The 27,020-nt window shown below is 47.6% G+C and overlaps 2 protein-coding genes across 9 annotated transcripts in view; one reads left to right on the top strand and one right to left on the bottom strand.

The window, feature by feature from the left end:
- The first annotated feature begins 2,103 nt into the window (after positions 1 to 2,103).
- acss3 (acyl-CoA synthetase short chain family member 3) lies at positions 2,104 to 25,789 on the top strand. Its single transcript, XM_035647738.2, has 16 exons — positions 2,104 to 2,615; positions 3,899 to 4,043; positions 4,606 to 4,794; positions 5,486 to 5,620; positions 7,497 to 7,637; positions 8,065 to 8,145; positions 8,476 to 8,571; positions 9,813 to 9,964; positions 14,455 to 14,558; positions 21,954 to 22,049; positions 22,792 to 22,855; positions 23,832 to 23,913; positions 24,248 to 24,370; positions 24,466 to 24,565; positions 24,679 to 24,854; positions 25,280 to 25,789. Exons 1-16 carry the CDS (start codon positions 2,317 to 2,319, stop codon positions 25,361 to 25,363), a joined length of 2,067 nt encoding a protein of 688 aa, XP_035503631.2. The 5' UTR covers positions 2,104 to 2,316; the 3' UTR covers positions 25,364 to 25,789.
- The window catches only part of ppfia2 (PTPRF interacting protein alpha 2), a 104,760-nt gene continuing 103,419 nt past the window's right edge, over positions 25,680 to 27,020 (bottom strand). For all 8 annotated transcript variants that reach the window (XM_035647693.2, XM_035647672.2, XM_035647643.2 and 5 more), the window contains one exon: positions 25,680 to 27,012. Coding sequence is in view for 1 of the 8 variants with exons in the window: in XM_035647660.2 (XP_035503553.1) it covers positions 27,001 to 27,012 (12 nt within the window). In the remaining 7 variants the exon portion in view is untranslated. The remainder of the gene's footprint in view (positions 27,013 to 27,020) is intronic.

The following is a 27,020-nucleotide window of genomic DNA, read 5'->3' as shown; positions in this document are numbered from 1 at the left end:
ATTAAAAAAAGGGGACACTGGATAATAAAAAAGGTTTGACAACTATCGACTCTGATCACTGTGATAAAGATAAATCGACAGCACAATGTGTTTTGCGTTTAGGATTTTCCCCTCGCAGTGACTTGGCAGCGCCGTAGTTTATTGCAAAAGCTCCATCGGGCGGCGAACTGTCGGACGGTCAAAGTATATCACTTCCTGCAAAACTGCACTTCTGATTTTGCGGCGGGATCTGAACCCCTCCAACACAGTTTTTCTTCCAACCATAAGGCTACTGTATAATCCGTTTCCGGGGAAACATCACCCACTCACCTTGTCAAACAGAAATAATTCATCATTATTAAAGCATTGATGGTTCACTTTGCTCCTGGGTGATTTACCTTTTCTTTCTTTTAAATCTAATTCCATTTGAGTAGACGCGTCAAGTTATTGTCAGACTCTTGTCACAATATTAAGGAGCAGAAAATGAGTAAAATGTATTAAAGCCGTGCCCCTGATCATCTGGCCTTTTGGTTTATCGGACTAACAGTAAAAAAAAATGTATGACGGCATCTGTACTTATATTGAGCTTCTGGCCTCAGATATGGAAAAAGCTTAACTGTCTTTCTTGTATCCATCAACCGATTCTTATCCTCATCTTCTGCTTAGACTGCCAAAGACAAACCTGGACTTACATCACCAGTGTACGTCATAAAATATATATATATATATATATACAGTATATTTTTAAATGTTCAGTTAGAACATAATTCAAACGGCTGTAACGATGAACGCCATTTGTTTTAAACCGTGAATAATGTTGGACTGAAATCATTCCGAGCCTCTCGGCCAATTGCTGCATCAAAACACAAACAAATTCCAGATGTAAAACGGCAATCGTTATCTTGATTCTAATCCATATTCAACATCAATATCAACAACGCGCTTCTCGGAGATTAATCATTTGCACATAACCTCTGGTAATTTGCCGCTGACCTGTTTTTCTGACGAGAGCGTGGCAGGATACCAGGGCTCGTGAGGAGCCATCTTGGACTCCAGGCTGATTGGGCCCGATGCAAGCAACTGTTTAGTTAGTGCTCAGCGCACGTCCGGTGCCAGGGAGCGTATAGCAGTGATACATATTCTGCCAATAGCATCTGTGATCTATTTAAAAAAAAAAAAGGAGTAATGGCAAGTGTGTTTCCGGGGAGCGGTGATTTAGCGAGGCCTTTTCGTCCAGAAAATATTACAGCGTGAGCGGCGTTCCTCTGGCAGTCAGTGTTTTGATTATGCATGAATATAGACTGTAACTTGTAACATGTAATTTGAATCGATATTAGGGAAAACAAAAATTTAATAAGCACCATTTCATCATGTCCGAAAACTTGGAGGTGATGGATTCAGGAATATTTGGGGAATTCAAAACAACAGGGGGGAAAACACCCCCCCCCCAACAAGTTCATCATACGTGCTGTGTTTGCAACTGATACATTTTGTTTGTGACTTGTGAAATAGTTTATTCAAGTTTATTTATAAGTGCAACTTTGGCGAGCCGTGGACTGAACACACGAGGCCGTACCTGGGGCAAGTAAGCCTCCCTGGAAAACGCATTAATACTTCCAGAAGGTGTCAAACAGAAAGTACATATATATATATATATATATATATATAGAAATAGAAACAGTTGACCCTGAAATAGCACATGGATGAGTTACTCAACTCGAGGGGCACCAGGGTGCAGGCAGGGGTCGCGTACAAGCAGCTTGGCGGTGACGAAGGAGGTGGGACGGTGTGCCCTGTGTGACATGACAGGATCGCTTAAGGACCCGGCTTAACAATAGAGGGAGACATTTTGATTCAATACAAAATACCAAATCATGTCCATGATTCGGTAAAACGCTCTCCCTGATGAGTTGAAGCAGAGGTATTCGCTGATGACACCCTGAGGGCCATAACAAAAAAGCACATGAACGTAAATATACATCTTAAAGATTTCAATACACGTTTTTCTGGTTTTGAGTGTGTCAAGCCAGTGCAGGCCTATTGTCTGACCCGGGTCATGTGGTGCGTTTGCGTAACAGCCTCAAGTGTGGTTCAAAAAGCGCCTCCCGCATCATCAGCGACCACATCCAGTGCAAAGTTCGCGTTCCTCGAGGGGCATCGATAAGGAACTGTGCAGGAGCAGAGAGAGAGAGAGAGAGAGAGAGAGAGAGAGGGGAGCCTACAGATGACGTCACCTGCAGCGCCGAGTGACTCGCAAGAAAGCTGCATGGAAACTTGAGGAAGAATAGTTCTGCAGAAAACTTTTTCTTTGTCAACGATACAGCCGCTGCGGCAGCGATGCACTCCCTCGTGAGACACGCGCTGCGCCTGCACCCGCACCCGCGCGCCGTCGGGGGGACGCTCGTGAAGAACGTGTGCGGCGCCGCGCACCTCCCGGGGACGCGCGGGGCCCCGCGGCGCTGCAGGGGCCACGCGTCCGCCGCCGCCGACGCCGCCGCCGACGGCGCGTACGTCCGAGCCTTCGCCGCGGCGCGGGACCAGCCCGACCGATTCTGGGCCGAGGTGGGACGCGACGTCGACTGGTTCGAGCCGTGGAGCGCGACTTTGCGCGCCGAGGACCCGGTGTTCCCGAACTGGTAGGTCGCGGGCGAAGCGGCCGATGAGAAACTGTGCATGTGTGTGTGTGTGTGTGTGTCTGTCATCGTGGTGCCGCGCGTCAAGTGTCTGCTTGGAAATGAAACATTTTTTCTTGTAAACAACCGTCGCGTCGCCGCCTACAATTCCCATAATCCCAGGGCGCCTTGAACGCCTCAGAACATTGAGGAAGTACAGTACATTCTATAAATTCCTTAAGAATGAGTCCCCCTGAAATGCCAACAGGAACAAGAAAAGTGGGAAAAAAGAAAGAAAAGAATCCCCCCCAACATTATACAAATAAAATCCCTAAAGATAAAAGATAAAAATCCAATTTAGAGATAAGAGAAGTGTGCTGCTGCCATTCCTTTACACTAGGGAGGAGTTAAATAGGACTAAGGGGACACTTCCAGTGCCTGCATGTAAATTGTAACTCCTTCTAAAGTGGTTCATTTGTATTTCAGGAACTTGCAGGTATGAAGGATGTTGCATTGATTTGTTGTAGGGCTGCAAACAAAGATTCATTTTCTTAATCGATTAATCTGTCGATTATTTTCTCGTTTAGTTGATCAGTTGTTTGCTCCATAAAATGCCGAGAAACGTGTTTCCCCAAACCCCCAAGATGACGTTTTGGTTTTTTTCCCCACACCAAAGATATTCAGTTTACTGTCACAGAGTATATTTAATATACTAGTATTTTAATATTTCAAATTATGACGCAATGTTAAAAAATGTACAACATGTATATTTATTATGAACCTTTTTCCACAGACTAACAGCTGTGAAAGTTGTGAGATGATGTCCCAGACACACGAGAGGTGGTTCGGAGACAATAAATTCATAAATGAGTGAGCTTTTGAGTAAGAAAACCCTTGAAATATGCACATTAAAGCAAAAATGCTCACCGATAAGGATGCTAAGGGATTTGCTAAGGCCCTTTTCCCACAAACTAACAGCTGTGCAAGTTGTGAGACGATGTCCAGAAACTGGTGCAGACATGAGGACATGTTGAAATGAAGGGCACCGTCTCTCCCTGGCTTCCAAAACAGCCAGATCCCCCCCAGACACCATCTGCTCCACCTGCCTGCTGCTCATCATCCATATGCACAGAAACAGAACACGAGTCAAACGGGGGCCTCATCATTGTGCACTGATTTACCGTGTGCTGCTGGTAGAGCAGTTTGTCATTCGAGTCCTGTATAATATGTTGTTAATTTTGGATCATTGATTGATTGTTTGATTGATGATTGATTGATTGATTGAGTACGCATGGGGTCTCCGTCAGGTTCGTCGGAGGGAAGCTGAACATGTGCCACAACGCCGTGGACCGTCACGTGGAGAGCGGCCGCGGAGAGCAGCCCGCCATCATCTACGACAGCCCGGTGACTGGAACCAAACAGATCATCACCTTCAGGGAACTTCAGGACCAGGTTGAATAGTATATATATATATATATATATATATATATATTTTTAATTGACAGGAAGTCACAGACAGAAAAACGGCACAAAGTGCCGCACGGAGTCGCTCCGTTAACGGCCCCTCCGGCTGGATTTCTGACCACCGAAAATTAGAATTTCTCGGTTTCCACGACAATAAATTCACTTTTCTGCTGTGGCAGCTGGATTGAGACGACATTAGCGCGGAGAACAGCAAAACACGATAAGAGAGAGAGAGCGAGAGAGAGAGAGAGGGAAATAATTAACTTCATCGACGTTTGGCCGGACGCTTCGGCTCAATCAAGGCTCAGTGACGTGCGCTATAATTGCATGTGTTCTAAATGAGCAGCGGTACAGCTACAGCTCTTTGTCGGCCTTTTGACCCGAGGCAAGAAAACACACCCAATTTAATTTAACTTCCCCAAAAGATGTTGAGACCTTTAATCCGTGCGATTCAATCGGTGCAATTCCTCTTCTTTCCCCCAAGAAACGATGAACAAAATGCATCGTTCGGCGCTCCTCGTCGTCTCCTCTGTGTCCTTGATTCTGTTAGGTGTCCAGGTTGGCGGGCGTCCTGGTGAAGAACGGGGTGCGCAAGGGAGACCTGGTGGTCATCTACATGCCGATGGTGCCGCAGGCCATGTTCACCATGCTGGCCTGCGCGCGGATCGGTGCGCCGCACAGCCTCATCTTCGGCGGCTTCGCCCCCAAGGAGCTCTCCGTCCGCATCGATCACGCCAAGGTGGGAAACTCTTTCAACTTTTTTCCAATAGCGGTACGATCTCTCAACTTGTCACTCTTCAATACCCTGGCTGCTCAATAAAAAATAGAACAACTGAAGTACAGGCTGATTGTGAGGACTTGCATCGTTTAGTCATTTTTGCACCATTCGCTCATCCTGCGAGATTATCTACACGAGCGGTTGTCCAACTGAATCACTCACTGTGGAAAGCTCTTGGCTCGCTCTTCAGAACCACACACTCCACACTGATGCCGAATGCATTGAGTTATTTTTTTTAAGGCCAGGACAGCAGAGGGATGAAAAGAGCATAAGTATAAATCTGAATAAAAACAGTATTATGTATTGCCACCAGTTATTTGAAGTGTTGAAACTGTTTTCTTTATTGAACGATCCGTATTCTGCGTTGTCATAGACTGCACAATAGCCACTAGCCAATGGCCTCAAACTTTAAAATACAAAACACATGTAGAAAAAATGCCTATAGGAACACCTCAGGTGTGTGATAGGCCTATTATTTAGTATAGAGCTGATATCACATGCATGCGTGAACTGCATTCGACTCGACGCCGCGGTGCCGCCAAGGGCAGCGGGCTAATACCACTAATACCTTCTGAGAAAAAGAAATGCAGCAAAACTAATTTTTCAAGTACGATTCACATTCTGACTTGGACCTCTCCCTGGTGTTTTCCAGCCCAAGCTGATGGTCACGTCGTCGTTCGGCATCGAGCCCGGCCGGCGGGTGGACTACATCCCCCTGGTGGAGAGGGCCTTGGAGCTGAGCTCGCACAGGCCCTCCAAGGTGCTCATCTACAACAGGCCTAACATGGTAAGATGCACCAGGCAAAAGCACCAGAACGCTGGATTGAGATCCTACTGTTGAACTGTTGAGTAGCATGTGAGTGAAGCTGAAATATGGCTGCCTGACGTGCGGCGGATTCGTTTTTGTCACGGTCGAGCTGCTGTTTGGGAGAAAAGGACTTTCCATCGAGGCCAATTGGTTCGTTCACACCAAATGCAACGCGAACCTTTTGGCGCGGTGAGATTACGTACAAAGTCAATGCCGGGCGGCGGCGGCGACGCGAAAAAACCCATAAGAGTCGAGGTTCCTCCCGGATGTCACTGACGGATGTATGTGGACTGTGGTTACGCAGCATAAGGGTTGAAGCGCAAGAGCATTTAATTACTCAATTGAATCAGAAAGCATACGGTTCTGATGGATCATTACCTGTAATTGGCCAAATATGTATGAAAGGTATGATATTACAAATCCAGCGAGTCATATGACTAACCCTAACCCGTGTGTGTGTGTGTGTGTGTGTGTGTGTGTGTGTGTGTGTGTGTGTGTGTGTGTGTGTGTGTGTGTGTGTGTGTGTGTGTGTGTGTGTGTGTGTGTGTGTGTGTGTGTGTGTGTGTGTGTGTGTGTGCGGTGTAACCACACAGCGGCCAATCACGCCTTTTATATTGTGACGGCGAGTCAAAAATTGGCTTCACATAATAAAAAGACACGCTCTGACGTTTGGAGGTAGGGGAATAATTCCATAATCCTCACCGTCCAGCGTCGCAGTCTTTGCTTTTGAATTCTGTTTTTTTTTCCTGGCCTTCATGTCCGGGCCTTGAACCTCGCTCCGGATTTGTTTCGCTTCATTTTTTCCGGTCTCTCCGCCCACGCGATTTGAAGTCATCGCTGTTATGATTTTTGCAGAGCTTTTTGGAAGACATACAGACGCATCATAAGTCAACTTACGATCATGTGAAAGCGGCTGCGGCTGCCTTTCATCGTATCCTGCCGCATTCAGTCGGCAGGAGGCTGTGGGTTTTTTGAAACACGGCGCCCAACATGCAAAGCCTGGTTGAATCAGCCAAGTTCCACCGCCGCTCGGCTCGGGCGAGTAACCAAAGATGCATTTCAGAAAAAGCCGGAGGGCTTCGTGGGTATGGGATGCCTGTCGATCTGCGCCTCAGGGATCTGTTGTGTGATACTGAATGATGTTGTTATATTTGGGAACCAAAGAGAGAAATGGCTGGGACTTTTCGTCAGCCTCCTGGGATAATTGAATGTCAACGGCATTAAGAGTCAAAGAGATTCAGGAAAATCTGGAAAAGACAGAAAATATAAGGTTCTACAAATATTTGGGTATTTTTTTGTTGTTTTTTTTTATTATGTCGAATTGACTTTGGAGTCCCACAGTTGTTGTTTTTTTTAGAATTGTTTGTGTTTTAAATCCTCTTTATATTAATACATGCTATAATTACATTTATTGTTCTGTAAATTGAGACAGTATATTGGCGCTCTCGACGTCCAGGCCCTCCATCAGCCTGCTGTTCCCGTCATAACGGGGTTACGTTGAAATCATATACCGTTTCATACTTGTCCAATAAAAATATGATTAAAAAAAAAGAATAGAGCTGATGGTCTTGTCAAAGTGGCCTGCAAAGAGGAACACGGAGGGGTCGGGCCAGTGTTTTGATAACAGAAGACTCATTCAACCCAAGTGCCAATGATGGATGGAAATTAGCACTGTGGTTGCATCTCCTGTTTCCTCCACTGGTTCTGTGGTTCACTGTTGATGTCGTCCCTCTGTATTACCCCTGGAGAGACAACAACCACCTCGGAGCAGTTTCCTTCCGCGGTCGTTTAATCCGAATGCAAAACTCTCAAAACGAGACTAATCCTCCTCCTCCTCTTTTCCTCTGTGTTCCAGGAGCACGTGTCGGTGAGTCCCGAGTTGAACCTCGACTGGGAGGAGGAGATGGCCACCGCTCGGCCGCACGACTGTGTTTCCCTTCCCTCCAACCACCCTCTCTATGTCCTCTACACCTCCGGCACCACGGGAACACCGAAGGTACCGCGGGGGGGGGGGGGGGGATAGAAAATCGGCACCTCGTGCATAGAGATACAGATATTGTATGAAGCGTACATTGGGCCCTGGTCCTGGCGCTCGATCCAAACACCATCAACATGACATGAATAACTGTCTGGTGATTTCTCTGTCACGCCTGTAGGGAGGACCATAACTTGTTTGAGGAAAAACTCTCGGGGACCTGAGGACGCACGTCTGCACAAAAAAAATAAAAAAATGCTTATGCTGCACGATTCGCTAATAAAAATCTGTAATTGGTTTTTCCGAGAAACAATCATTTGAAAACAAATCCCCTATTGTAGGGGATCTATATCTCGATTGATATCAACCCCCTGCTTCTGCGCGACGTGTGTCGCTCGCCAGCCTGATGTTTCCTTCTTCTCCTTCTTCTCCTCCTCTCGTCCCGCAGGGCGTCGTGCGAGACACTGCGGGCTACGCTGCCATGCTGAAGTGGACCATGTCAAACATCTATGGACTCAGTCCCGGAGATGTAAGGCAATAACGGGCGTCCGCCCTCCGAGTTAGCGCCCGTGCATGAGAAACAAAGGGCGGACCGTGAGCAGCCGCTGTAAAGGAAGATTTGATCAGCACGTAATGTTTATTTCTACTGAAGAGTCACAAGTTCTGTGTTCACATTTATCGTCTGCACAAAATATTTGACTTTCATTGATCTCAGCTAAGGGTGTTTAGAGTTTTTAAGCGTTTGAAGCTGCAGAGGGAATTCAAGACATAGTTTTTAAATAGAATAATGTTAGAAGTTTGTGTCTAAAGGTGACTTTTTTTTTCTCACACGATCTCACCTTTTAAAAACCGTCCGCAGGTTTGGTGGGCAGCGTCGGACCTCGGCTGGGTGGTGGGACATTCCTACATCTGCTATGGCCCTCTGCTCCATGGCAACAGCACAATTCTCTACGAGGTACGTGGCCGTCAGCGAGAGGGGTCGCCTCCGTCCAGAGCCGCGGCGGGCATCGCAGTCGGGGTCATCTGCCCTCGCCGGCCGAGCTGCGAGCTGCACGCGCCCATATTTGGTTAAAGGCTCCGGCACTCTGTTTCCGTGTTCAGCTGCTGCTGTGCCGCTGCGGTCCAGTCTCACGAGAGGCAGGCGGCGGCTCTTTTCGGGGTTTTCCAATCCTTCGTTCCTCTTCCTCTTTCTCCTCAGGCGACATATTACCCGCCCAGCGGAGTTTGTTACCCTGAAAAACGCATTTCGGCTTTGCGGACATTCTCGACTCGCTGAAAGATGTGGCCAAATGTGCGGAAGATCCACACAGGCAAATAACACCCACCAATACCCCCGCCGTGGCCTTTTACAGGTTCTTCTGCTCAGCATGACACTGTTATGTGGCGCATTTGTGTTTTCGTGAGGATGAACGACAGAAAGGGCGAACGAGCTTTTCCTGCAGGAACGTGTCGTGAGCAGCCTCTCCATACAGACGCGTCAGATTATTACAGGTTGTTACAGCCTCTGTGCAAACTGCCTTCTTGTGGAGGGTTATTAGCATAAAAAAAGAAAGAATCTGTAGATCGGAGCATTATTACATTTGCACTCTTGATGTCGGGGGAAAACGTCTCCGCTGGACAAATAGTTATTTCTTTAGATCAGTGTTGGACTTCAGGCCTCGCGCTGATTTTGCCTTCAGCTGCCCCGGTCTGTCTTCAGGCACGACGCTGTCAATCTGTTTTTTTTTTCTCCTCCCTCTGATCAATACACAGACACAAATATTTACCCACAGCAACAAAAAAAACAAAAAAAAGGCGACAGCCAGAACTCACTTTGCTGCTGTTTACCATTTCCCATTCATCTGCACCGAAAACACAGAGGAAATTGCTGTTGGAGGTACTTTGGCTGCAGGCTCCCTTTGTCTATATCTTTGCTTCTGGTACAGACAAACAATAATCCTGTTGTGCCACTATTCTTTTTCCAGTCCACGGATTTCTCCGTGCCCATCTGTCCGGAAAGCAGCCGCCTCTCCGTTTCAGGCGGCTCCTCCATGAATATCCATGGTTCTTTCAGACGACACTTGACTTCCCTTTGGAAAACTAGGGGAAATGTTGCCGCCACGTTTTTTGAGTTTCCACAGTAATCTGCGCGTCTGCTCCATATGCTTTTAGTTTTGCAACCTAACTGGCTTTGGTTTGTGCTGTTCTTGCTCACAGGGTAAACCCGTGGGGACTCCGGACCCCGGAGCGTTCTTCCGTGTGCTGTCGGAACACGGAGCCGCCTCCATGTTCACAGCGCCCACCGCCATCAGAGCCATCCGCCAGCAGGACCCAGGAGCCGAACTGGGGAAGAAATTCCCCCTGACCAGGTAGACGGCAACACTATGACAAAGACTAAACAACGTGTTTGATGGTATATGCCGATGGAAGGAACTCCTTTTATATTATATAGGGAGATTCATACTGAATGTTCTTTTACGTTCCTCTTTTAAACCCTTGTAAATTGAAAAATCAATGCTGCGCATCTGGAAAATTGCTCCTCTGACATTTCATAGACGTGACAGTTTATTGATTTATTGAAAAGTAACCAGCTGATTCCTTACTAATGAAGATTTAGAAGCCGGCGCTGAAAAGTCGGTCCTTCGGGACGCCGAGAAGCAGAGAGGGCGAAGAAGAAGAAAAAAAGCGAAACATGCACGTTGACAAGGTCCCGTGTTCGTACCGTGACCTTTTCCTGGCGCGTAAAACAAACTACATGAAGACAAGGTCATAGGGACCCAAAGTTTCATCTGCCACTTTGTGACTAAGCCAGGAAAGATGTGCCGAGGTATTTCACGGCGTGTGTCCATCCTCTGCTCAGTCTCCGGCCATCTGTTGACGCGCAGCGCTCTCCCCCGCCTCCATCACTCACAGGCTCCGGCCTGCTCGGATGTGCCTCATCGGGATGGATAACCGTCCACCTTGTATCAATTCAAACCGCGTGAACTTGAGGTCAAGGTCACGTTTGTAGCCCGGTCGGAGTCAAATCCTCGACCCCCCCTCAGGTACCAAATACTACTTGGGACCGGGTGGGGGGGGTTGTGGTGTCAATTCCCCCACTTTCACTCTGTTCCGTCTGAAAATGCCTCTAAGCACGCAATCATAAAGCCATCCTGAGCCTGGATGACCTCTGGCCCCGGTGAATCATTCAGCGACTGTGTGCAGAATTCCACGATCTCCGCCGGTTGGCCGCGTTGAATGCAGAGCACCTTTTTTTCGAAAATATAATATTTTTAAAATATTTTCTGCCTCAAATTTCGTCGGCATTCATCCTCTCGAGTTTTTTTCCGCTCCGCCGCAATCAGTCTTTTGAAACGACACGCTGGGTCCGCGCTCTCGTTCTTGATGTGTCCTTTCCTCTCCGAAGGAGGCAGGCCGGTGAAAGATTACTGCGTTAACCCTTCGGCGCGGAGCAAAACATAGAGATATGGGGGCGACACGAAGGGCGGCTGTGAAACATGATTTCGTTCTAGTGCGGGGTGGGGGGGGGGGGGGGGGGGGGGGGGGGGGGGAGGGGTGGTTCAGGGTCTGGGTCGAGCCTCTCACTTCCACTTATGACATGTTCTTTTAATTTTACAGTTCCAAAGGTGTTTTTCGTGGAATTTGACCAGGTTTTCATTTGAGCATAGAGTAGGGAAGCGTAAAGTATCAAGGTAATCTGGGTCTTTTCTTTCAAGGCAATGTGTCATGGTGCGATGTCAGACCATGTAAATCAAATAGGTTGCAGAGGCGATAAATGTTGCAAAATTCGCAACCGTTTCCGTGTCGCGAATGCCTTTTATGGCTGAGATTCTTGCAAAGTCTCCGACGTCTGCATTCGAAAAAGAGAACGGGGGAATATTCGCGAGTTGGGTCGACACAAATAACCTTGAGGCCAAACTCTTTGGAACTCTTCGGTAAATCCTGCATTGATTGGAAAATAATATTTTTTTACGCAGGTTTGCCCCGCTGTCTGATTATGTAACTTGTATGTCTATTTATGTTCTTCTAAATATGACACACTGTAGCTTTAACTTCAGTAGATTTCCCGTCAACACCTAAGATATTTAGATGATTTAAAAAAAAATAAATCACACACTGCCCCTTTAAGAAGTGTATGTCAATGCTAATCATGTTGCCTTTAATTAAGTGTGTTATGGATAATGTTAAAATCTTTACAAAAACTCTTTATTACCACACATGATTTCATATAGAGCGACACCAGACAATGATCTCATACAGCTCAAATGCCTCATCTGGGCTTTATTTATTAAATTTATATGACACCGTGAGACATTCACTTCCTCTCTAGAAGCCCCTGGACCCTCATCAGTGACGCGTGAGCCGTATATATGTATAACTCCGGTCAACGTGGATGTGAAAACCACATTGGCAGTCCGGCTGCAGGGGGCACGGCGAAAGCGAAGTGGCGGCAGCGTCGTAGAAGCAACTGAACGCGGAGAAGCCCCTCGCTCATAAACAGGTGACAAAGTGCATTGATGATCCTGTTTTCAATGCACAGTCGGGACGGCGATACTTGCACCTCGTCTGCTGCTGACTAGTGTTAAACTCAAGAGAATATTCTCCAATTGAACTCATGGCACGATGCAGATGAGTTTCCGCTCCGATACACTAACACGCACAGGAGATTATACACAAAATAATGTGCGTCTGTGTGGAAAATGTCACCGCTGCCGCCTACTTCAGCTACATTCCCCCTCTGCTTATATCTGTTGCTTAACACTAACCTCACGTAATCTTAACAACGTGACGAAAGGTCATCATGCGGTCGACCTTAAGAAGTTTTCCCTCTTTACTGGCCCCCTCCAAGGTCGCGCTGGAGAGATTAGCGCGGCCCTATCTTTACAAACTAGCAGAGAAATACCTTTTATGGTTTGAATTGCTGCGGCCCCCTGATTGGACAGTGTCACAGTTGAGAGGGACCGAGCTTATTTGCTTTCAGTGTTCAAATCCTTTCTCAGTTTGATTTTCACCAACCCTCTCCGGTGGATAGCAGGAACTTAACAGGTGGTACATGTGTGTGTGTTGGTTTAAAGGAGACATATTGTGCTCATATTCAGGTTCATCGTTTTAATTTGGGTCATTACTTGAACAGGTTCACATGCTGTAATGTTCAGTAAACGCATCAGTTTCCTCAGACTGTCCATTCCTGCAGCTCCTCTTTCCAGGCTCCGTCTGAAACACTTGGTTTTTGGCTCCTGTCTCTTTAAGGCCCCTCCCCTCCCAGTGAAGCCCCAGTCTGCTCTGATTGGCCAGCGGGCCCCACTCTATTGTGATTGGTCGACCGCTTCCAGCGCATTTAGGAAGTTCTGCGGGGTTTGTCGGGGGCGTGCCACATAAGCCGCTAGACATAATTTATTCACTTCCAAAAATGGTGACGTCCCCATATTGCTTTTGGCGCTTTTTTGCTTTACATACACAAAACCTATAACACACTACAAGGGTTAGAAAAACAAAAAAAAGTCTCCTTTTAAGTTTGAAACATTTAAGTCTTTGTTTGTCCTCAACGCCCCACGTATGTGAAAACAGTTTTTATTTTTATTTTTAGATCATAACTATCATGCTAGATTAGGGTCAGTGAACAAATATTGTTTGGCATAGAAGCTAACATCTTAAGATGCAAGGGAGAGACCAAGGTCGGGAATAACCAACAAGCAGCCGAGACGTGAAAAAATAGAAATATTGTAGCGTCACGCCGTGTGGGTGTAATCTTCAATAACTCGCACGTCAACATCACTGGCCGTTTTATATATCGCCCTTGATTCTTGAGAAGGATTTTATTTTGAGGGGCAAGGTTCGGCCTTCTCGAGAGTTTTTTTTCTTCCTGAAAGCAGAACACGGATGTTTACACTAACCGATACTGACTCTGAGTCCCTGAGCTTGGGCGGCAGCCAAAAAGCGTGCCCCCCGCCCCCCCGCCCCCTACTTTCATATCGAACCCCCCCAGAGCAAAACCTCAACACCACAGACAATCTATATCGTCCTTGAGTAGCGAGGAGCGCGGCGGTGGAAGTGTAATGGGGCTTTGCTTGAACAGAAGGTCACCGCCGGGACAATAAGTCAATCATTTATTTATTCGGCGCGTTATTCCCCCCTCGGCTCTCAAGGACAGGATACTCCAGACGGCTGAGTTGGGGGATTCTGTTAATTAATTACGGTTCATATTTGATAGTCTGATCGTCTACTAAAAAACTGTTTACCCTTAAAGCCGTTAGTACGAGTCACACCATCTATAAATTCTGGTTCCTCTCGCGGCCTTGTAAGCGAGCAGCCGGCATTGTTTTTGAATTAGCGTGGCCGAGAACGATGGGGGAGAGAAACCGGGGGAGGCCCGAAGACGGAGACTGCGGTGTTGCGGGTCACTCGTCTTCAAATGTCTTTGAGAGGAGGAAAAAAAAATTGAATGAATGAATTCAGTGTTTTCTCCCCAATGAAATTTAAACAAAGAGGAGTTTGATCTTGAGTGGAGACGACGGACGGCGAACGCCAAATGGGATTCAGGGATTCATTCCGCTCTTCCTGAGGAAAGAACCGCCACGGGGGGCCGACTCCAAAAGAGCGCAAAGAGAACCGTCTGCTTATTGGCGTTGTCGGAGGTCACAGGTCATTGGCGCACGGGGACGGCGCAATGGCGGATTTTGGCCAAGATGTCGATCAAAAGAATGCTATGGACGCAGAATTCTGAGTTTGCACCGATTCATGAAACATACAGACACTAAATCGCGAGAATTTGTTGTCGGCCAATCCCATAAAAGGGTTTGAAGACCCGAAGACTATTGTATGAATTTTGCCTGACATTGCACCCGATGTGTCCTTGCAGGTTGCGCTCGTTGTTCCTGGCAGGAGAGCGCTGCGACGTGGAGACGCTGGAGTGGGCAAAGAGGAGCTTCGGCGTTCCCATCCTGGACCACTGGTGGCAGACCGGTAAGGAGGAGTTTGACTTTGATTTAATTGCGTCGGTTTAGCAGGTTGAGACGCTCTTTGCCCAACAAACCCGCTCGCCTGATACAGGTCCTTGGAGAAAGGACTGTCGAGGACCCGCCAGCGGCGTGCGGACCGCATGTGGCGTTTTAATTGACCTCCGTCTTTTACGACTCTGTCGTCTTAAGCTCATCAGTGTGAGACTGAGAGTGTGAATGTTGGTCGCTCTTTATTTAATAGCTGGCGTACATCGACTTGGCCTCGAGAAGAAAAATGATCCGACTCCCGCCTTATTATCGGCGCTGCCTTCCATTGAGTGGGCTGATTGACTTTGCACGCACGGGGCTCCGAGCGACCCAATGAGATAAAGGGAGAGAGAGAGAGAGAGAGAGAGAGAGAGAAGAGACTGATCTCGGGGGGGAAACCTTGTCCGCTGGAGCGTGCTCTCTCAAGTTTGACTACCGGATGACGACGAGTCTTTACCGCCTCGTTCCTAACCTTGTCTTTTTTTTGGCGTGGGCGGAACCGGAATTACCCAACTGATCAATCCTACTGAAGAAGGATTTATATTTTCCTCGGCCTACTCTTTAGAATCCCGTTAACATCGTCAATATCTCGAGGCCACATTGTGCCAATGGTTGTATATATGACAATATATATAAATATATATTTCTATATGTCTCGCTGAGACCCAATTAGCCTCTCGGAATCGGATGCCGGCGTCCAGGCAGCGTGCCACCATGCTGATGTCGTTGCCTCCTCCCCCAAGTACGAGTGAATGATGACGGACGTGCCAATTTGGACGTCTCTGTGCTTTGTAATATCCTGCCGCCTGCGCAAAAAGAACGGATCGATTTTTCGGACAGGACGACATCTCTCGTGTTAAATATGGAATCGATATTGCTGGTGGGAGCCGTTGGAAAATCCATCGACCTTGAGTCCGTACGGACGGGGCGCGCGCACACACACACACACACACACACACACACACACACACACACACACACACACGCGCGCGCTCTGATCCAAGCAGCAGATCAGACCCTCTTGGCCGATTGGCATCAATGCGAGAGTGGACGGCTCAATATTGCAATATTTCAGAAATGCGATTCATCACTTTCGGCTTATTCGTTTTGGAGTGCTGATCCGACCTCGGGCTTCTCGAAAACACCGGAGGATTTGAAAAAACGGCAGCCAGGAGGAGAGTCCAATGTTAGTTCTTTTTAAATATTTTTTCAATTTGAGTCCGTCTAGCCCCTGAACTGGGATCAGGGGCTAGATGCATCTTTGTCTTTGTGAGAAAAACCTTGCATCCCGGTCCGGGTCTGCTCTCTCCTTTCTCTCCCCATCACGCTCGCTCCCTTTCTCCCCGAACCTGAAGTCCCGTCACACTCCGCGTGGCCGCCCGCGACTTTATTCATTATTTTTTATTGAGTTTGGAGGGAAAATCCCGTCACACTCCGGAGCCCCTCTTGATTTCTGTCTAGATTTGTAGAATCCCATCGGATTCTTCACCCCCCGCTGAACTCAGTAACTGGCCGTCGGCAGAGTCCAAGTGTGTTCTCCGCTTTTTTCACTCGGCCTGCTCTTCTTGTGCGTCTACGTCTGAGAGAGTTCGACCCTTTTTGTGTGTGTGTGGATGAAAAAGAAAATAGGCCCCCGCCATGTGTTGACATACTAAACCACAGTTTCCCAGAAGAGACTCAAAATATGACACTTACAATTAACTCATCGCACTTAAAAGTTTGGGCGTGCCCCAACTTCTGTGTGCGTCGTATATTTAGTGCTGCAACTAACGATCATTTTCATAATCGGTCAATCTGTTGATTGTTTTTCTCCGATTTATCCATTAGATGATTGGTCCATAAAATGGTGAAAAGATGTCGATCGCGTTTCCCCAAAACCCACAAGGTGATGTTTTGTTTTGTCCACACGCCAAAGATATTTAGTTCACTGTCACCGAGGAGCAAAGGAACCAGAAAATATTCACATTGCAGCGGCTGAAATCAGAGAATTTTGACTATTTATATCATAAAAATTGCTCCAACCTTATAATCGATTGCTGATTAATTTTGTAGTTGATTGCTAATCGATGAATCCATTAACTGTTGCATCTCTGCGGTCAATAACCGATGGGTGTCTTCCTCAACCCTCATGCAAATCCCATTCTTCAAATGCTGTTTTATATTAAAATGCATCGTCATTTTTACGTTGACAGACGAGGGGTGTCGACAAGCGTACGCTCCTCAGCAGCCTGCACTGAGTTCATGAGGTCGACCGCTTCCTCGGCGACGGACCATCGATCAAGCAGCTTTTTTTTTTTGCGACGTCGCCGCCTTGACAACTCTCCTTCATCTTCCATCTTATTCAGTGATAGTCTTTGTCACGGGGGACAGTTGTTGAAACTTAGTTCTCCTTGGGAAAGTCCAACTGAAGCTACAAGTCTCTTCAGAGGATGAAAGTCTTACTCAAGGCCATTTTTCAAATTTATTTGTCGAATATGTTTTTGTCGCTCCTGTCCTTCTCGCTCTCGCACAGAGGGTCATTGACGGACCTTCGCTTTCACTTCACTGTAAGTGGGAATAAAATCCAGGCTAAATTGATAGTAAATAAAATAAGAGGTTTGTGACTCGGATTCCATTTTCGACTTCCGGAGTTCGCTCTCCAGCTCCATCATCATCATCATCACTGAAGACTTCCTTTTTTATCACATTATGTTTCTTCCAGCTCCTTTTTAAAAGACGCATCGTCTAACTCATGACCACCGGACAGAAAATATATATTTTCTGTCCGATATCTCCGGTCAATAGCAGGTTTTTAAAAACAAAGCCCTCCGCAGGCTGCTGGTATTCCGTCCGTCAGCGATCAACGCCGAATGATTGCTGGAAGTATTTGATTGTGCCGACAAGCTCGCCGAGAGAGAGAATTTGACTAATTAGGCCAATTTAGCTCCTGATTAGTTTTTTCCATTTCGCAGCGCCCGGATTCGGCTTCCTGATACGGAGTCTGTGTGCGCCCTCAACTCTCATGTGTGACCGACTCAGTCACTCGCTCCTCGGACCGCCGCTGTCCGAGGTGCCGGTTCACCCGCGTCCCATGGCGCCGCGCTGCTTTTTCTTTTTTTAATCACCTGCACTGTCTCCTCCGTCTCTCCTCCTTTGCCTCCACCCTCATTATATTATATATATTATATGGTTTAACCTCACGTGCTCCCACACACACACGCTCGGCATGTCACCCTTGACTCAGTGGCAGCCCCGGCTCACTCGCCCCTACAGTACGTGCATGTGAGGGGGCAAAAAAACCAAAAACGCCTGCCATTTTGAAGCCTGATAATAATCTGCGAGCTATTTTAAGCCCAAACGCCACTGGCGGGAGCGGGGGGGGGGGGGGGGGGGGGGGGGTGAGGAAGGTTGCCGATGTCACTGGTGTTGCCTGGCAACAAATGTGTGTTTCCAGTTGGCAGGGTTCTGTTTGCATCAGCAGCGAGCGGCGGTGGACGCAGCGTACAGTAGCGTTTTAGGTGTCGACGTCTCTGCGAAAATAAATAAAGTGAACTGGACCGCCTCAAAGCGTCGGTCTTGTCAGGTAAATTGTACAATTGACACCCCCCCCCCCCCCCCCTCCTCCTCTCCCCTCCATGGCCTTTTACCAAATGCAGCAGATTGTTTTCCTCCGTCTCCTCCTCCTCTTCTCGAAAAAACAGTCATACTCATGACTCATACTCATACTTGATATAGCACAGAGAGGAAGACACTGAGAAACAGCTGCCCAATGCGAGTGGCGTTTATTGCAGATGCTAACTTGCGACGCCCGTCCGTCCCAGAGGGGCGTTTTTATGAAAATATCAGATTAAACGTGGGGATGGAATATTAAAAAAAAAGAGTTGACAAACATACAATGAAGCACACAATAAAAACATTACAGACCAGCCTGCAAACACGTGCGTGTACTCGGAATGACACGGTTTATTGCGTTTTGGGCGTAATATTTGTGTGTCTATGTATCTTAGTGAAGTATTAGTATTACATGTGCGTGCGTGCGTTCCTGCGTACTGATCACTCATCTCTCTCTCATTTCTGTCATAAGTGGGAGGCAGCAAACTTTTACAGTCACTGCAACAAACTAACACATTTGCCATCGTCCCCTCCCCCCTCTCTCTGCGCTTTCACTTGTTGTTTTCCTGAATTTTAACATTTGGTCCAATCAGAAGAATCCCTTTCTACCTGCGTCCGCCTCCCCAGCGGACTGCCGATCGACGGTCCTAGTCCGAGCGGCCTGATCCGTACGGTCGCGCACAGACGCCTGAGACGTGCATTGTCAAAGAAAAGAAGACTTCACATTTCAAAGTCGGACCTGGCAGCTTGAAATCGATTCTCTCTCTCTCTCTCTCTCTCTCTCTCTCTCTCTCTCTGTTCTCATCCTCCTACACTACAAAGACTCTTTTTTTAAAATGACCTCGGGTCGACTTCTCTTGTTGCTCCTCGCGGAGTTACCGCAGCAACCACACGTCGCCAGGACAACCGTAAGAACTGCTGCGCATATGGATGATGTACAGAAAGCGATCCCCCCCTCGGCCCTTTCCGACAGGCTTGTTGTTTGCTGCACCCGACACATTCTACGTGACGGGTGCTGTTTGGTTTTGTGTCATTCCTGCGACTGCAGGTCGGAGTTCGCTTCCACTGCCACCAATCCCCAATCTCCCCATCCCGCAGAGTCCGACACATCCTCCCGACGACCCCACCTCCGAAGCCCCCGCCCCGCTCAGAATGCTTCTCACTAGCGCGGCCCGTCTCCCAACGGGTCGGGAAAAAAGGAAGATTGATTTGTTTGCGTACGGGGGAAAAAGGGGAACGATAAGGAACGGCAACAGAGGCGGGGGGGGTGGGGAGACGGGAGACGACCGATAACCCAGGTTGTGTTATTGAGCGAATGTGTGTTTGCCCAAAGATTCGCACATCGCCGGGCGGACAGAGCAGATGGAGCAGATAGACCCTCCCTGATTCGCTGCAGCACCTGTCGCCTCCTCATTAACATTTTTAAAAAACGTCCGACTATCAAAAATGTGTCAGAGGCGTTTTTTTTAACGTAAACACGGACGAACAACTGAGCTGAGTTATGATCTATTACGCCTCCGCCGCTCTGGCGAACACCCGAGTCAGCTGCTGGAGGCCGAGCTCCCTTCTTGTCAGCTCGTCGCCGTCTTTCATGCAAATGGGAGGACGGGACGTTCTCAGCGACGCGACCAGAAGCACGAGGGACGGCACGAGTCGGTACATCAGCGAAAAAGTTCGTGATGCAGCTGCAACCAGAAACTATCACATCTAACATTTTTGCATCGGTAAAAATCCATATGTAACTATAAGCCTTTTATTATTTAGATATGTGAGCTCTAACTTTTACATTTCGATTGATTTCTTCTCTCTAAATAGTTTGTTTCACTGTTTGTGTCGGTGACCTATTGCAGGTGTGTTCGGGCAAATAGTGGAGGAGGAGGAAGAATAGGAAGAGGAGGAGGAGGAGGAAAAGGAGGAAGAGTAAGAGGAGGAAGAAGAGGAGGAGGAGGAGGAGGAGGAGGAGGAAGAAGAGGAGGAGGAGGAGGAGGAAGAAGAGGAGGAGGAGGAAGAGGAGGAGGAGGAGGAAGAAGAAGAGGAGGAGGAGGAGGAGGAGGAAGAAGAGGAGGAGGAGGAGGAAGAAGAGGAGGAGGAGGAAGAGGAGGAAGAGTAAGAGGAGGAAGAAGAGGAGGAGGAGGAGGAGGAGGAGGAGGAAGGAGAAGAGGAGGAGGAGGAGGAGGAAGAAGAGGAGGAGGAGGAGGAAGAAGAGGAAGAGGAGGAAGAGGAGGAAGAGGAGGAGGAGGAGGAAGAGGAGGAGGAGGAGGAGGAAGAAGAGGAGGAGGAGGAAGAGGAGGAAGAGGAGGAGGAGGAGGAAGAGGAGGAGGAGGAGGAGGAGGAAGAGGAAGAGGAGGAGGAGGAGGAAGAGGAGGAGGAGGAAGAACAATTCTAAAGTGGTTTTGACCAGTGGCTAGAGAGGGCCGCCATTTTAGTTTTCACGTAGCACTCGTGTTCTCGCCGCGGTCCGGTCGCTCTCTGTTTGTAGCCGACAGGTTTGTGACCCTGCTGCCGCGGCCGCTTCCCTCGAGGTTCAGTGAAATCTATGATTCCTTTTTTTTTTTTTTTTTGCACATCACAGTTATATTGAATAAGCTGTCACTTGCAGAGCTGCTGCCGCCGCCTCGAAGGTTCCGCCACTGGCGCTCTCAGGAGAGAGGGGGTCAGTGCAAAGACATCTTTGGTGTTTTGCCAATGGCGAATTACCATTTCAGTGGAATACATGATTCCTGAAAACTCAAACATCCCCCCCCCCCCTCCCCGTGCCGTTCACCATCTAATCCCGTCTCAGCGCACCTTGTTGCATACATTTGCATGTTAACAGGGTGGAATGCCGCGACACTCTCGGGTTGCAGACGGTAGCGGCGGAAGAACGCACGACCGGAACGTCGTCTCTATAATGCCGCCCCCGCACTTCCTGCTAGATGATCCGATTGTGTTTTTTTAAACTGCACAACATATAGTCTACACAGAGTCAATGCATGGACGCGCATCTCGCGAGTGACACGAGCGGCTTCGCGGCCGTCTGCGACGCGGAGGCCAATCGGCGTCCAGATCCCTCCCGACGTCTCTGGGTCGACTGTGGTGTTGGCAGAAAGATACATCAATCATCTGGAGGCCAAACTGGCCTGAGTAATGTTCGGTGCGAACGCAGCATAACAGCAGGCGAATCGGGCGCAAAGATTAATTTCACGATTTTTGTTCCGTCGCCCCGAACATGCTGCCGTTCACTCGAGTGCTCCGGCAGGAGGGAAACACTATTAATCATTTTCAAAAAGGCAATAATATTAATCAGCATTAAATGATTAGGGCGTCAGTAGGGACCGGTTGCACCACATCGGAACAATGAAGGGATATTGCTCCAGACTGTTCATCAAAGATGAAGTCCAAAGTCTTTGGGGGGGAAAAAAGTGGATCGTGACGGATTCTCAGAAACACCCCAGCGACTGAAGAACACAATCGCTTCTTCACGACCAGACGAGTGTTTGCAAGTGGAGCACGGTCGGGGGCGTCGGAGTCGGGGGGGGGGCCCACAGGAGCTGTCATAGTTCTGTGTGTAATGTAGGTTAACGCTGCTCACACACGAGCTCTCCAGTCAGCCACTGGAAAAGGGGTTTCAGCGTTCGACAATAAGCTTGTGTCAGAATTATTGTGTCAAACCACCGATTCACGTGTTTTGACTGGAATATTACGGGGGGGGGGGGGGGGGGGGGGGCTCGGGCTCCTCCCACACAGATGTGAGTTGTTTTGTTTAAACTGAACCTCTTCGTCTGTGTCTCTCTCTCGCCAGAGACCGGCTCGGCCATCACCTCCACATGTATCGGCCTGGGGAACTCGCTCACGCCACCTGCAGGCCAGGCTGGGAAACCTGTTCCAGGCTACAACGGTAAGAGTCGGCGTCGATGCATATACACATTCTGTTATTTGATTTTACGTTCTAGGGCCGCGACTAATGTTTATTTTCATTTTTCTGTCAATTTTCATAAATCATTCATTTGCTGTTTGGTCCCCAAATCCCAAAATGATGTTATTGTCAAGCCAAAATTGTTCAGTTTTCTATATGCACAAATTTTGTATGTTTATACACTTCTTGCATTTGTATTTGTATTTTCTGTTATTTAAGTTTACATCCTAGGAGTGCAACTAAAGTTTATTTTCATTTTTAGATCAATCTGTCGATTTTAATAGATTATGAATCTGTTGTTGGTCCATGAAATGGTGAAAAAACAACAATTGTGTTTCCCAAATCCCAAAATGACGTTGTTCTTTGTCCACAAAACCAAAATTGTGAAATTTTCTGTCAAAAGGAGCAAAAAATATTCCCATTTCAGAAGCAGCATCATATAATTAGGACTTTTTTTTCCTATAGAAACGACTTAAACCAATTAATCGATTATCAAAATAGTTGGTGACTAACTTAGTAGTCGATTACTAATCGATTAATTATTGCAGCTCATTATTTTAACGTACACATGTCCGCCAGTCAAAGGTCTATATGGAAAAACCCAAGCAATCGAAACCCGCTCGTATTATTTTCCCTGCAGACTATTCAATAATTTTGCTCTTCCTGCTTCGGCACGTCTGAATAATATGAAGCCGTGTGTGTGCTGTTCCGCCTCTTCCACCAGTCACCGTGATCGATGATGACATGCGGGAGGTGAAGCCGGGAACCCTGGGAAATATAGTGGTGCGGTAAGCGGACGCGATGTGTTTACAGCCGAGCTGCTGCTCCCGCTTCGCTCTGTCACTCGCACACTTAGACATTTGACATCTCTCAGTCATTAATAATAATTCATTGCTTGTATCCGACTCCAACCCCCCCCCCCCTTGTTTTTTTTTTTTTTGCTGAGGTAGGAGAATGAAATGTGCGTGTGCTCTTTCTGCTGCCTTATCTTCCAGCCTGCTTCCTCTCCATTATCACTCTCCAACTCCAAATTATTTCTTCTTCTTCTCTGCTTTTGTCTCGGTGCCACGAAGGAGAAGGGGGTGTTGGGGGGGGGGGGGGGGATCCACAAGCAGAGAGCATCCGGGGACAAAGGCAGGTAGGGAGCTGTAAACAGACAGACACAGCTGCCGTTACTGTACATCCCCTCCGGCCGCCACGAAGTCTGCGCCAGCCCCCCCGGGGGTTTGTGAACTTCATGATGTCATCTTCAATATTTACTGGCGGCACTGTAGCCGGGAGCAGCGGAGGAAACGTATATCGAGCTGGAATTTTTTTTTACAGCTTTTAAAGTTTGCAAAGGAAATCTTGAATTATGACAGACTTCAAAGGAAAACTGGTGCGTTCCTATATAGATTTTTGTATTTTGATGCAAGCTATATTGTTAGAGAGTGAGTACATTTTGCTGCTGTCATAAACAGCAGAAAGGATCTTTTTTTTTTTTTACCAGAAGGTGGATGGTTCGATCCCTGGCTCCTGCAGTCCGCGTGCCGATCCGTCCTTGGACAAAACACATAACCCTCAATACTTAACACCGCATCTAATGCTTATCATCATTTTCTGGAACGTAACTTTCCTCAAATAATATTCATTGGTTGTTTTCATGTATATAATCACATAAAAAGTTTTATTTACTGTCACGTGTCCTGATCTGTGAAATGGAAGAGTTCAAAATCAAATATTACATTGAAACTTTTCACGTTTGCTTGTGCTCTTCCCCTGCAGAACTCCTTTACCACCCGGTGCCGCGTTGTCCCTCTGGCAGAACCAGAATCTGTTCAGGGAGCTTTATTTCACCAAGTTCCCCGTGAGTCGTGTCACAGTTCCCTAACAATCCAGTGTTAATTATGAGTTTCTTATCATAAATAACTTTCACAGTGGCGACGTCATTGGATTTAATGCCGCAAATTAGTCAAAGAAAAAGCTGGAGTTTTTGAAGTGTAGAACAGATGGTGATAAAATGTGGTGAGAGGTCGCCCTCTAGTGTTGGAGTTCTTTAATTGCAGCCCCTGATGATCTGCCGGAGGTTTGAATGAAGAAGCTGAATATATTCATGATTTTGTTTTTACTTAAAGTCAAGACCTTATAAATGTAAATGCGTAACATAATAGTTTTTTTTTTTTTTTAATTTCCTCCACCAGGGTTACTACGACACCATGGATGCAGGTTTTGTGAACGAGGAGGGCTTCCTGTACATCATGTCCCGCTCGGATGACGTCATCAACGTGGCCGGTCACAGGCTGTCCGCTGGAGCTCTGGAGGAGGTGGGAAGGGCGACTACGGGGGGGGGCGTGTGTGTGTGTGTGTGTGTGTGTGTGTTATTTCTCACGTACTGAACGTGCATGTGTGTGTCTTGTAGGCTGTGCTGCAGCACCCTGCGGTGGGGGACTGCGCCGTGGTGGGACTGGATGACACGCTGAAGGGTCACGTTCCCTTGGCCCTGTGCGTGCTCCAGAAAGGTGAGGCATCCGTACTGCAACAATCGGCGTTGTGGCGATGAAATAAGACGGGATATATATATATATATATATATATATATTTATATATGTATTGATATACCTGTTTGTCTCAGGTGTGCAGAGAAACGAGGAGGAGATCATAAGCGAGATGGTGAAGCTGGTGAGGGAAAACATCGGCCCCGTCGCCGCCTTCAGGAGAGTGCTCTTCGTCCGGGGTCTGCCGAAGACGCGCTCCGGCAAGATCCCTCGCTCCTCCTTGGCCAACCTGGTCAACGGCAAGCCCTACAAGGTACACGACGCGACTCTGGGGAGGGGGGGGGGGGGGTATTATTACTTTGCATCAGCTCTAGTTTAAAAAAATGGCCGCGAGGAAATATTGTTTGTTTGTCCCCCGAGGAGAGGGACAGAGGAGAGTAATGACTTTTCTGCTGATCAGGTGCCGACGGCCCCAAAATTGGGAAACAGTGCTCCTTATTAATATATTGTTCTGTTTACAGATGTAAACACAGGGGTTTCCTCGGTTACAGCCTTAGAGTCTCTCATTAAAATCAGCGGGATATGAGTCTATGTACAAACAATTATTACTTGAATTCTGTACGAATTAGCAGGTTGAGCCTCGCTTCAGTTCCTGATGTTTTAAAAAAAAGAAAAAAAGAAGAAGCCCCGCATCACGTCGTTGATCACGAAGCCAAGTTTTCCTTTTATCGCCGACAGATCACTCCGACCATCGAGGACCCAGGCGTGTTCGCGGACATCGAGAGGCAGGTGGAAAAAGCCCTGAGGCCTCGCGGAGCCTGAGCTCACCGGCGGGACGGCGACGGAGAAGTGGGAGGTCAGATGGGCGTGGGCGTGGGCGTGGGCGTCGCGAGGTCGCTGCCTCTGTAACGCCGCCGCGCACACTAACTGAAGTTAGTGACGCGTCGTCTTCTCAGAGTCAGAGTGACATGAGCAAAACGTATCAATGTTTCATTTGTAATCTAGAAATTAACTCTTATGTAATCTGATTAATGTGAAGCAAATAGTTTTTTTATTCTAACAAATAGAAGCAAGGCACAAGTCCTGTTTACATTATGAGCCTTTTTAATTATGAATGAAAAACGATGGACGACTCGCATTCACTGACAGTTTTTGTTTTTATTGACAATGAAAATCTGTTTGCTCACCACTTAGTTTTTGACCAAAGTACAAGAAGTAATAAATAAAAAATTAAAAAAGAAAACCTGACGACGTGGAGACAAAATAAAATGATCTGTTGTTTTCGTGCAAATTGAAGATGTAAAGAAACCAAACAAATGTAAAAAGCTTTGTGTCTTTTAGTTAGAAGTAACTAAAAGTCAGATGAACCGGGCCGTACAGTAGCCGCCAGCAACAAAAGAGTCAACAGTTACACCAAATGTAAGTCACAGCAAGAAACAGGGTTGTTTTTTTTTTTCCCCGTCATTAAAAAGTCACTTGGCCACAGACACTCGACGCACACGATGAGCCGAAGCGGTTCCGTCGTTCAGGGATTCCCTCCGTACCGTTGTGACGGACGGGCGAGGAAGGCCTGAGCTCGTCGCCATGGAGCCGCCCGGCAAAAAACGTACAGTACAACAACATCCTGCGCAAAAATGACCTCCGGCTTCTTCTTCTTCTTCCTTTTGTTCTCTGAGAGGAAGTTTTGTGCAACTTCGGAGAGCAACGGCATCTCTTCGTTTTTGTGTCCTTGGCTACTGAAAATAGTCCGTTGAGTTGACGCGGTTGTATCAAAGTGCTTGTTGTGTCGTTTGTTGTCGTCGTTGACGACGCGTCCTCCGTTAAACGACGGCGAGTCCGTAAGAAAAGAGAGGGTGATGACGTTTTGTTGGGGGCTCGGAAGGGGGTTTCACACAACGCCCAGTCTCTTCCTCTCGGCACAGGTCCGTCATCGTGATCGGCACGATGAAAAAATAAAAACATATGTACAAAATGATCCGGGGAGGCGAGGGGTAAGACGGAGACAGTTGAAAGAGCAGCATATATTAATCTATGGTCCACTAAATGAGGTGGCAGGGACATTTTTCCTTCTCACAAACTTTGAATATCTGTTTTTTTTTTTTTTTTTACATAGATGTGTTGGTGTGTGTGTGTATATATATATACTTTAAAAAAATGGCATATTTATATTAATTTACAGATAACCTACACATCTCCTGTAGAAGAAATACACAGTACGTTATGCTTTTTCGACAAGTTACTGTACATGTAAAAGGTTAGAAATTGGGGAGGGAGGGGGGTTGGGGGGGCGGGAGGGGGTTTGGGCAGCCTGCAGGACAGTTTAGCACCGGCAGCTGGTGCCTACGTTACAGGGGATGGAGCGGGGGGGGGGGGGGGTAGCAGGACTTCTTGGCAGTGCGTGTCGTCACAATGGTGTGTTCCTCGGCGGGTCGGGTCGGCCCCGTCCGGCGGCTCCCCGCTCAGAACTGTATCTGCAGGG

The sequence above is a fragment of the Scophthalmus maximus genome, chromosome 12 (genome assembly GCF_022379125.1).
Source record: "Scophthalmus maximus strain ysfricsl-2021 chromosome 12, ASM2237912v1, whole genome shotgun sequence".
Classification (NCBI taxonomy): domain Eukaryota; kingdom Metazoa; phylum Chordata; class Actinopteri; order Pleuronectiformes; family Scophthalmidae; genus Scophthalmus; species Scophthalmus maximus.
Note: the sequence above shows the minus strand (reverse complement) of the source record. Positions and strands in the feature narration are given on the sequence as shown.